The 12,451-nt window shown below is 40.6% G+C and overlaps 1 protein-coding gene across 1 annotated transcript in view; it reads left to right on the top strand.

Annotated features, from left to right (window-relative positions):
• Nucleotides 1-12,451, top strand: part of ZCCHC7 (zinc finger CCHC-type containing 7) — a 276,559-nt gene that overhangs the window by 251,524 nt on the left and 12,584 nt on the right. The window contains exon 7 of the mRNA XM_040361632.1: nt 11,112-11,207. Within this exon, the coding sequence (XP_040217566.1) occupies nt 11,112-11,207 (96 nt within the window). The remainder of the gene's footprint in view (nt 1-11,111; nt 11,208-12,451) is intronic.

Raw genomic sequence — 12,451 nt, 5'->3', positions numbered from 1 at the left:
TTCTTCTGCTATCAGCATGAGTCACTTCTGACAAGTCTTCCTGACACCAGGAGAAAAAGGGCAACAGTGAAGGGATCTCAAGCACACAGCCTGTAATTGGCAGCCTCTGCTCTGTTCCTGTTTGCTGTTTGAAGGGGGGGGTCCCTTCCTATCATTAATTTTCAGCTCTCACTGAGTTCTGCAGAGTGTAACTTGAGCTCCCGACCTCCTACTTTCTAGAAGCACAGACAAGGTGTATAAATTCTGCACTTTGAACAGATGTAGGGAAGAGAGGGCCATATATAATCGGGTACAATATATGTAGGAGAATTTGTTTAATCTCCGTGTATCACCTGAGGCCAGTCGCTTTACTGGGTATATGTAAGGGTTTACAACCACTTTAATGCAGGGAATGCATTAAAGGTGTGTTTAAAAAAAAAAAAAACTTTATACAACCCCAATTTCTAAAAAGTGGGAACACTGTAAAATCTACTTAAAACAATGCAATGATTTGCAAATCCTATAAACAATAGAAAATATACCTAAAGTGGAACTTCTGCTCACCTGATTTCCCCCTCCCCCTTCCAGTGCCACAATTGGCACCTTTCGGGGAGAGGGGGGACAGGATACCTGTCTTTGACAGGCATCCTTTCCCACTTCTGGGAGCCTCAGTCGTGGATAATGATGTCACAACTGGGGCTCCCTCCTCCTCCCCCAGCCACCAGGCCATTAGGAGAGAGGAGCGGGACTCACGCTGTAGGGTTCCCGGTGTGAAGCTGAAAGGTTACAATGCCAGGTTCCCTTACCCGCAATGGCGGCGGTAGCACCCGACAGCTGATGGAAACATGAGCTGCGGGTGCTGAAATCGCTGGACTCCAGGACAGGTAAGTGCCCTATTTTAAAAAGCCATCAGCTGCAGTATGTGTAACTGCTGGCTTTTAATTTATTTTTTGGGCGGAACACCGCTTTAAGCTGAGAAAATGTACAATTTTGAAATTGATGGCAGCAACACGTCTTGTAAGTTGGGACAAGGTCATGTTTACAACTGTGTAGCATCCCCTCTTTTAACAATACTCTGTAAACGTCTGGGAACTGAGGAGACCAGTTGCTGGGATTTTTAGGGAGAAATATTGTCGCATTCTTGACTGTTATAGGATTCTAACTGCTCAACAGTCCTGGGTTTTCCTTGGTCATATTTTATTGTTTTTTGAGATGCGCCAAATTATTTCAGTTGGTGAAAGGTCTGAACTGCAGGCAGGCCAGTTAAGCACCTGGACTCATTTGCTACAAAGCCATACTGTTTTCATAGATGCAGTATGTGGTTTGACTTTTTGAGTTTAACTTTTTGTTGCCTTAAAAATCCCGCCCCTTTTGAGGTTTTCCATTTTTTAGCTCTTCCTTGTTAGCACCACTTACTTTGTCAGCTTTTTGTTGCCTTGTCTTAACTTTTTTGATACGTGTTGCTGCCATCAATTTCAAAATGTACCTTTTTTTTTTTGCTAAAATTTAAAATTTTCTTAGTTGAAATAATTGATATGTTTTCTATTGTGAATAAAATATTTGTTCATGAGATTTTCAAATCATTGCATTCTGTTTATGTCGATATTACACATTGTCCCAACTTTTTTGGAATTGGCGTTCTACTTTAGAACCACTTCAATTTGTATATTTCATATCTGCCTGCCTTAAAGGGGTTGTAAAGGTAAAAGTTTTCTTACCTTAATGCATCCTATGCATTAAGGTAAAAAAAACATCTGATAGCACCGCCCCCCCCCCCCCGAGCCCCCGTTTTACTTACCTCTTACCTAAAGTCCCATGCGCTTTCTCGTCTTCCTATTCGGTTCCCAGGCTGGCCGTTGATTGGCTAGGCTGGGAGGATTGATAGCAGTGCAGCCATTGGCTGGCGCTACGGTCAATCACAGCGGATTGACGCGCCGCACTGTGGAGGCGGGGCCGAGTGATGCAGTCGGCGGCTATGGGCGCCGCTGTATCACAATGCGAGGGAGCTCGCATGAACGTGGAAAGCTTTTGTGAGGAGGAGCATAGACAGCCGCCGTGGGACCCCAGAAGACACGGATGCGGGGCACTCTGTGCAAAACGAACTGCACAGCGGAGGTAAGTATAACATGTTTATTATTTTTAAACAAAAAAAATCTTGCCTTTAGTGTCCCTTTTTAAAGTTCAGCTTTAAATTGAAGCACATTTTCACTTTAAAGTCTAAATCTTTGTTCTTTGTGTGAAAATATTGAGCAAGTACTGACTGTGCGTGTTCAGCTTTTCAGCATTCATTTGCATATGCTTTTTACCAAATCACAGCCTATTTAACCACCACCTCACTATGTAACAGAGCTGTTAATGTATGTTTTACAAAAGAAGGATAAAAATACATTACAGCTTGTAGATGTCATCTTGTGTCACCTTTTGAAGGATATACGTATTTGTAATTATTCATGTTAAAATGATCTGTGTTTAATTAATAAACTTGATCATGCACAGTAAAAAGCCTGGACTTGGTAACCAACTGCAAATGTGAGTCTCTTATGATAAGGGCCAGTTCAAGGTCACAGGGGAAGCTGCCCAGAGCATCCATTTGCATATAATATTGCCAACAGACACACTATGCTGAGGCAGTCTGCCTGTCTGATCTTCTCGTCTTTGTCATGGAGATTCCCGGTAGTGAAGGCCAGTTTCCCAGATAATGATTAAGTGTTTTAATAGCATTCATTCCTTCTGGACTAACTACTCAAGCAGAAAAAAGGGTTATGTAAAAATCACATTTAAGAAAAAATGATTTGTAATCTTTGCATCAGCAGCATTTTGAGGAGACATTAGGACTTAAATCCTTGGTGTGGTAGGCTCAAGCTTTATCTTTAGATATTTACCGAGTTTACTGATGCATGAACAGTTTCCAGCAACAAAAGCAGATGGGATGGGCCCTTTATAGGTAATGCTATCTACTAGACTGTTACTTTCTATATATTTATAGACAAGTAATCTTGGGGATATCTCCCAGAAAATATACATTAAATATGACAAAGAGCAGGATAACTTTTATTCAGTATCATCCTTTGGACCGAATGCTTTTCAATTCATTATAAGGATGATTTTTAACAAGAAGTTGTATGTATTTTAAAGAGCATACAATATTTGCAACACTAACACTTTGCAAGCATGTATAGACAGGCTTTCATGTTCATTTTTACAAACCAAACTGAGCATGTGCAGAGTGCCCCCGAGGCTCTGTTCTATCGGGAGATGGATTGGGGACAGTAAAAGGAGAGGATCAAACCGCCTTTTTACACAATGCACAGAATTACCTCTTCCACGATGAGTATAATGCCCCGTACACACCATCACTTTATGTGATGAAAAAAAACGACATTTTCTGTGAAGTAAAAAACGACGTTTTTGAAACTTCAATTTTCAAAGACGAAGTTGCCTACACACCATCGTTTTTCTTACAATGTTCTAGCAAAGCGAGGTTACGTTCCACCACGTTTTTCCATTGAAGCCGCTTCTGGGCATGCGCGGATGAAAAAACGTCGTTTTAAACAACGTTTTTGCTACACACGGTCAATTTCTGTGAAGTAAAAGTTGACGTTTTGAAAAACGACACATAAAATTGAAGCATGCTTCAATTTTTTTTGGTCGTTTTTTAGAAGACATAAAACGACGTTTTCCCCCACACACAGTCAATTAAAGTGACGTTTTTAAAAACGTCATTTTTTTCCATCACATAAAACGACCGTGTGTACGCGGCTTAACAAGCACGCTTTACTGCATATACAGACTGATTTTACAGTTGTGGGTTTAGTAACACGTTAATGAAAGTAAACAAACTCTGGTTTAAAAAAATTATTCTTTTCAAGTATGTGATCTTAACTCAAAGTACCTTCTATTGTTCTCAACTTTCTCCAAACTCCTTTTTTTGCTGCTGTCATCTAACTTTCTGTTATAGTGTGGCTGTGTTAATTTTTCATGGTCCCACTGTAAGTGCATAGCCTTTCTCACTCCCAAGATAGACTAGGGACTACGGACTGTGGCAATGTTTCTCATCTCCAGTCCTCAAGTACCCCCAACATGTCATGTTTTCAGGCTTTCCATTGTTTTGCACAGGTGATTTGATCAGTTTCACTGTTTTAGTAATTACCACAGCTGTTTCATCTGAGGGAAATCCTGAAAACATGAACTGTTGGGGGTACTTGAGGACTGGAGTTGTGAAACATTGGATTGTGGGATGTGTAGTGTATATAGAACAGTGCACGCGACAGCAAATAATGTGCACTGCTTGTTTCGAAGTAAAGGGTAAAAGTAGATGTTTAGGAGCTCAAGGAAGACATTACAAGGAGGCAGAATAATTCAGTTAGAAACAATTTTATGAAAATTACATTACAGGGCTATTAAATAGTGGATGTGGATGAATTACGTTTGAAAAATAAGGATACTGTTTAGTGTCGCTTTAATAGCTTTTTTTTTTTTAAAAAAAGTTTAGTTGCACATGGGTTTTCATTGCCTCTTGTTAAAAAACAAGAGAAAAAGTATTCTGAACCAAATGGTGTACTAAAATATTTACCAGTGTCTATGAAATGCGGCCTGACCAGTGCCAATTTAAATGAGGCCTTACCTGTGCCAATTTAAATGCGGCCTTACCTGTGCCAATTAAATGCAGCCTTACCTGCCAATTAATTACCTGTGCCAATTAAATGCGGCCTTACCTGTGCCAATTAAATGCGGCCTTACCTGTGCCAATTAAATGCGGCCTTACCTGTGCCAATTAAATGCGGCCTTACCTGTGCCAATTAAATGCGGCCTTACCTGTGCCAATTAAATGCGGCCTTACCTGTGCCAATTAAATGCGGCCTTACCTGTGCCAATAACATGCGGCCTGACCTGTGCCATGAAATGCAGCCTTACCTGGGCAACCTCCACCTCGTACAGACTGACATTCCTTATGCATCCGCCTATCACTCAGTAGACAGGGCAGCCCGAGTGGCCGTACTCCATTTGGCTGCTCGCGCTGCTCTGCCTTTATTCTTCTGTCAGTGAGAGGCCCAGCGGGGGATCCCTCCAGCCCTTGCGGGAGCCAGCAGTACCGGCCCAGTATTGTAACATGGCAGGGGGGGGGTGCTGGTCAGTATTCGCTCCATAAGACACAGACATTTCCCCCCCATTTGGGGGGGGGGGGCTGAGCCTTTATGGAGCGAAAAATACGGTAATTGGTTAGCCCAATGTAAACCTGACTAATAATTTGTTTTGTGCCCAGCCTAAACTTACTTTGGCTGTCATATATGTAAAGAAAAGTTTAAAGTAAAGCAAGTGGGATCGTTGGACGAGATCAATGTATTTGTGACAAATATTTTTCCAGGGGTGTGCCATACATCCAACCCAGGGGTTTGTTTTGCCACTCTACTCCTTTTAATGTTGCTGTAAGCCTCTTGGCCAGTTTTCTTCTAGTCTTTTCATCAATTTTGGAGGGACATCCAGTTCTTGGTAATGTCACTGCTGTGCCATATTTTCTCCACTTGATGACTGTCTTCACTGTGTTCAATGGTATATCTAATGCCTTGGAAATTCTTTTGTACCTTTCTCCTGACTGATACCTTTTAACATTGAGATCCCTCTGATGATTTGGAAGCTTTCTGTGGACCATGCCATTTGCTGTAGGAAGCGACTAAGAAAATGTCAGGAGAGACCTACTAGAACAGCTGAACTTTAGTTGGGGTTAATCAGAGGCCGTTTAAATTATGTCAAGTTGTGTACTGACTCCTATTTGACATGAGTTTGAATGTGATTGCTTAAAGTGGGAGGTTCCATCAAAAAAACAATTTTGCTTTAAACTCTAGCTTACGACTAAAGAAAAAAAAAGATTTTTTTTTTACTCATCTGGAAATGCCTGTTGCTATGCGGTCCCACGAAATCTGCCTTTGAATCCACCTAGGATTCTGACATCATCTTCCTCTAATGCTCCTGGGAAATGTGTGTCATCATTTCCCAGGATGCAGTGCGCTGTCCAATTATCACTCCCCATCCAAGACTTCCAGGAAGTAAGTGCCTGTAGGCTTCACATTGCCCACAAGCAAAATGACAACGGTGTAGATATAGTTTTATAAACTATCTATGCGGATCGGCGGCGGATTGTAAAATAGTAAGTGACCAGATTTATATTATAAAAACGCAGGATGAAAGGACATACATTTAAAAAATGCTAATTGTGGTTGGAACTCCGCTTTAATTCTAAATATAGCTACATCCCCGGTTATAAGAGGGTGTGCACACTTATGCAACCACTTTATTTTTTACTTCCCCATTCCCCTAAAAAATGTCAGTTTGTTTTCCAATTGAGTTATACAGTTTATAGGTCACATTAAAGGTGGAAAAAGTTCTGAAATGATTAATCTTGTCTTATTTTTTTACATCGCAGAAACCTAGACTTTTTTATATCCACTGTCTGTGCTTAATAGATAGCTCTTATAGACAAAGTAGCACACCTGAGGCAGTTTCGTATGTTTCCAGAAGTAGAAGTATTTCTTTTGAATGTAAGGTGGGAATTCTGGATTGTGCGTAGTTGGTGTAAGCAGGAAGGGGGCTGAGGAAAAAAGTAGAGGAGGACGGATGAATGTATTGCTGGATTGATGAATTGGATGAGTTTTAGTGTGTTGTGGGGTTTGTGAAAAACGTGTCGAGACATGCTTGGTATTTTTAAAATTGGGAAGGCCTATTCCTCCAGTGTGTTTTGGTTTCATAAGATGGGTAAGACCTATTCTTTGGTTTGGAGAAAATCCGTAGAAATGTAGATATCGAGGACAGGAACGAAGAAAATAAGCCGAAAGTAAAGCAAATTGGATCGTTTGGACAAGATTAAAGTATTTGTGACAAATATTTATCCAGAGGGTGTCATACATCCAACCCAGGGCTTGGACGTCCACTTATTTAAATATAGGCTGATTTGATTTATTAAGAGATGGTAGTTTAAGGAGTAGAGATCTGAAGTTGTTGGCTGCAGAGTTCCACAGCTAAGGTAGAAGAATCTCTCCACATGACAACCATTAGTTGTGCACTCCACAAATCTGGATTTAATAGAAGAGCGGCAAGAAGAAAGCCATTGTTGAAAGAAAACTGTAAGAAGGCCTGTTTGCTAGAAGCCATCTGGGGCACACACAGGGCTGTGGAGTCGGTAGATAAATGTTCCGACTCCTCAGTTTTATGTACTCCCGACTCCGACTCCCCGACTCCGACTCCTCTGTATTAATATGCGAATGTATTTTATACATTCCTTGAGGGAAAGAAACGCAACCTACCACAGGACTACTGGCTGGGAAGCCAACAGTCTACTGTATTGCACAGTTTAAGCAAAAGACAAACACAATGAAAACAACGTTTTTTATTCTAAAACATGATTTTCCTAGGAGAATCCCATAGTCATGTTTAAAGTTTAAGCTAACAATCGGAGTTTACAAGTTTTTATAGCCTTAGCTAAATGACAGCAGTTTTTCCAATGGTTTACAGCTTCAGTCTTGAACTATTGGCCCTCCATTCCCTTCACTTATACAAGTGTCTCACTCTCTAGTCCTGCAAAAAACATATTTATTTAATCCCTTATCAGTGAGAGGCTAGGTTACCCATGGACGCTGCGTTCCCTGTAAAAGCAGAACACAACACTATGGAAAGTATAAGTATTGTAAAAAAAATCCTAAGGAAAAAACCAAAGGAAAACACTGCGCTAATACGTGATAAAAAATTGTGAAAATAATAAGTGACAAAAGCAGCTGGTACCTATTGCTCTAAATACCCAAAGCAAAAAAATTTCAACCAAAAAGAAGGTACAGCGCTGATGTGAATGAAACAAATTGTGAGTGAACAATACAGTTATGAAAAATAATCAGTGACTGAATAAATAAATTAGATGTTGATATAAATAGTTCGTAAAAATATCCAAAAGTGAATGTGCTGATCCTTCACCAATCAGGAATTAAGTATAAGTGACAAAAATAGCAAATATACATCAGTGAAAAAAGAGTCCAATGGTAAAAAGGCAAAATTCTTATTTCTTAATCTTCCACCAAGTATAACACCCGTGTGATGGTATTCCAATCTGCTTACCAGATTAACTGACCGTGATTGCGGTCAGATAAGGCCCAGAGATCTTTTAGAGTCCTCTCAAGTGGACTAAATGACAACAGGTTATACAGATCATCTACTGCTCCAAAGCTCCAGATGGAATAGGGATACGCTCATATATTCAAAAAGAAGAAGAAGCGAGAAAAAACTCCATGGTGAAGTACTGTATGTAAGGTTGGTTTATTGAGGGAATGGTAACACTTACAATTCAGACGATATAGACAGGCTTGTCACAAATCCCAGCGCGTGCAGCGCAAACTGACAACCGACAGTATGCCGTTTTTTTTTTTGTTTTTTTGGGGGGTGTACATACGGTATTTTCCTCCCGGGTACTCGCTCCTGCGGGAGTGGGCGTTTCTGTGCAGTGCCGCAATGTCATCTGGGATTTGGTCCATATGACATCGTCGCGACTTTCCGAAAGTAGCCAAACCGTGAAACGGCTCTATACAGCGCCTGCGCACCGACTAGGAGCCGTGTAGAGCTGACTGCGCAGGCGCCGTATAGAGCTGACTGCGCAGGACCCGTATAGAGCCGACTCGCAGTTCGACTACTTTCAGAAAGTCGTGACGCGCCTTATCACCCGGGGGGAGTTTTTCTCAGGCACGTCAATCTTTATGGACTTTTTATTTCAATTTATTCTTTGAACAGTGATAACGATTTAGATCACAGAATCTGTCCACACCTATACCAGTTATTTAGGGATTGCTATTCCTTTTAAATTGTCTCTGGATTATGCACATGTTTGTTTGAACATTTTCACATAGTTTTAGCGCCGACTTTTATTCTTTCCTAAATTTGATCACTGTTTGATGTTGCACAGCAAGGCGCAGCTTTATTAGCATTTTGTCACCCTGTGGATACACCGGTTTTTTTCTTTATATCTCCTTTTTTTCTATAAACGTAGGAAATGCAATAAAGCTTTTTGTAGCCCATTTAAAACTTTAACTGCTGTGTGGACTCTTGCTACCTGTAGAAAGCATTGTTCTATGAGTATTGGTTTTTATAGATTTTGGTATTCATTTTGTGATTTGTCCTTTCGGTTATTTCAGCAAATCCATATTCATTGTCTTCTTTTGCAAATAACTTACACAGCTCTATTATCCTTTTTTCTTTTTTGTAAGTAGTGTTTAATTTTATATGTATTTAGGATGGCTTTAGAGCCGGTTCACACAGGGGCGACCTGGGATTTGACTTGAAGTTGCCCCAAGTGGTCCTGAGTCCCGTGGTTGAGAAAATCAATGGAAGTGAATGGAGCCGTCTTAATACACACTACTGAAGTCGCTCCGACTTCAGAAAAGGTTCCTGCACTACTTCAATCCGACTTCTAGGCAACTTGTACCCATTGATTTCAATGGAAGTTGCCTCAGAAATTTGATCACTGTCCTAACTGAAGCAACAATACAGGATGATAACATACATTTCTCAGGCAAACCCCTCCCTCCCACAGAGCTGATTGTTGTTTGATTGGCCACTGGAAAGCCTCTTGTCCTGGAGGCGACTTGAAGTTACCTTGTACTGTCCTGGAGGCAACTTGAAGTTGCCTTGTAAGTTGCCTGATGATTCATACTCCAATCGTGTCCAAGTTGCCTCCCAAAGTCGTGCTAGAAGTCGTGTTGCCCCTGTGTGAACCGGATCTGTGTTTTTAAAAATGATACATACAATGTTTGATAATATCCTTTCTGTTAAACACGCCCATACATTTACAACACTGTCTGTCATAACTAGTTCCTCCATTCTTTAATTTGGCTGCACCTAACTAGACAAATAAGAAAGCTCTGGGAGACACAGAAGGCAGTGGGACCGCAAACAATGAGTGACACTGGTGATAACCATTGGTTAAAGAGGATCTTTAGGCTGTATTAAAATAATTAAAAGTCAGCCGCTACAAATACTGTAGCTGCTGACTTTTAATAAAAGGTTACTTACTGTTCAAGGATCCAACGCCGTCCTCCCCCGGGGGGGGGGGGGGTCGGTTCTGCACCAGTCTTCGGGTCCCTATGCTGGGCCAGAAGGCTGCAAGCAAAAAGGTGGGGGATCGTCTATGCGTCTAGGAAGTGGGAGCAGGTACCTGTCAAAATCAGCTACTTGCTTCCCAAAAAAGGAAATGTAGCCAAAAGTGATGAAAAGGGTGGGTTAGAGATAGAAAAGCGGAACGTCCCCTTTTGGGTCAAGTTTTGCTTTAAGATCATAGCTAATGCTCAGAATTTGCTGTATTGTCAAATATTTATTTTTTTCGTTTATTCACAGTCCATATAATACAAAGGTGTTTTTTTTTTTCTCTCGTTTTACATATTAACACAAATATAATGTAATATTGCATCTTCAATTATATGTTCTCCCCTCTGGGGCTCAAAAGTAGCACTGTGCCACTATATAGCATGCCAATTCCCACTGCTTAATTGTGTGTACAATGTAGGTAAACTGCAAATATTTTCAGGAGTTGCAGTCCAAAATTACATTTGGCAACACCCTCTCAGTATATTACCATTGCTGTTAAAGTGATTCTAAAGGTTGTAATTTTTTTTTTAAATAAAAAACATGTTATACTTGCCTTAACCCCTTCTTTTTGGGTACCCTGTTGATGGACCTGGCTCCTACCCCCTCTCGATTGCAAGCCTCTTGCTATGGGGGCACTCGAGCAGACTCGCTTCCGAGCCGCACTGTGCATGTCCATTCACACACAGAGCCCAGCTCTGCCCTGCCCCCAGCTCTCTCCCCATTGGATCACTGGCTGTGATTGACAGCAGTGGGAGCCATTGAAGAGAAAAAGACCTGGGAGAGACGCTGCTTTTATGCACATCGACATAGGGCTCAGATGAGTATAAGGGGGGTGGAGCTGCACCCAGTAGGTTTTTTTACTTAATGCGTAGAATGCATTTAGGTAAGATTTCTTGAGCCTTTAGAACCACTTTAAATTAAGAAAGCTGTACGTTACATATTTTAATGTAAATAATTTGTCAATGTCTGTTTTTTAATAACTAATTTTTTCATGTATGTATTTTTTTTTATTTTAGGTGAAATCGGGCCCAATTAAGATATCCAAGTCTGCCTCCAGCCAAAGGAGTATTGTTTACTGCTATAACTGTGGCAGGAGAGGTCATTGCGGCTATGTGAGTGTCTTAGTATTTTTAATTCTTACAATTTTACAAAATGTAATGTAGACATACTCAACTAAAAAGTGCTAGAACTAAAAAAGCCTAAAGTGATGGCAAATTAATTCAAGTGTATGTAAAAGGCAGAATATTTTTTTTTTTTTTCGTTTGCGAGTGGGGAAGAGTAAACTTCCTATCAAGTTTTTATCGCCGTCTATGTCCTCATTGGAGAGATTCTGAGCAGTTCTGCAAGTGGGCAAATATTAAAAAGTTAGTAAAGACATATCCCAACAGACTGTAATTAAAGCAAAAGGTGGTTCAACAAGATACTGACAAGAGGGTGATCCTTTTTCCAACTCAGTGATTCTGTTTTTTTTGTTTGTTTTTCTGACATGTTGCTGTTATATCTTTCACTTGAATGTTATACGTTGCACTGGGTAAATACAGCTGGATAAAACAAAAACCTGTGTCTGTGTTCATTACAGGCTGCAAAGCAATAACATTTCGATTTTTAAAGGATGTTATTCTTTCTATACCCACTGTATATTTGAAAATTTATCAATTTATGATATACTTTCTTGAGGCCCTAAAATGCAGGACAGTACAAATAACCACCAAAATGACCCATTTACCCAAGCACCGGTAGACAGTCCAGGGTATTTAGTAAGAGGAACAAAAAAGAAAAATATTGCGCACACCCAACCTATAGTGCATACATCAGCTGCGTCTCAAGTGTGCCATACAGCACAAAGCCAACATAATAAACAAAGGAGTCGCGCTATTTAAATGTGATAACAGAAACACCAATAATGTGAAGTACAAAATTAAATAAGTGACTGTTAGAATAACATAAATATCTCCACGGTAGTAAAACACAAATGGAATATGAGCAAGCCAAGAGGTTTGAAGGAGTCCAAAGGAATGGTGATGAGATAGTCCCAGATGTCAGTGATTAATAACCACGCTGTGATCCGGACAAACAGGAGACCTCCACCACAGATATTACTGACTCTTACCGCAACACAATGAAATAACAGCAGAAAGGGTAACAGATCCACAGCAGCAGCCACAATGATCAATCCTCCAATAACGGTGTCTTTAGCTTAGGACTTCCCATTCAATGGCAGCCAGCAATCAGCTCCAAACTCACTCCGGTGTCTGTACAAGGTGTCGGCAGAAAGGAATGTCCACTCCGGGTGTCACTTCCAAGTTGACCGGTTAACAGAAAAACTTCATACTAGTCACCCTGACTAGTATGAAGT

Source organism: Rana temporaria, chromosome 1 (genome assembly GCF_905171775.1).
Source record: "Rana temporaria chromosome 1, aRanTem1.1, whole genome shotgun sequence".
Taxonomy (NCBI): domain Eukaryota; kingdom Metazoa; phylum Chordata; class Amphibia; order Anura; family Ranidae; genus Rana; species Rana temporaria.
The sequence above is the reverse complement of the archived record's forward strand: the minus strand, read 5'-3'. Positions and strand labels throughout refer to the sequence as shown.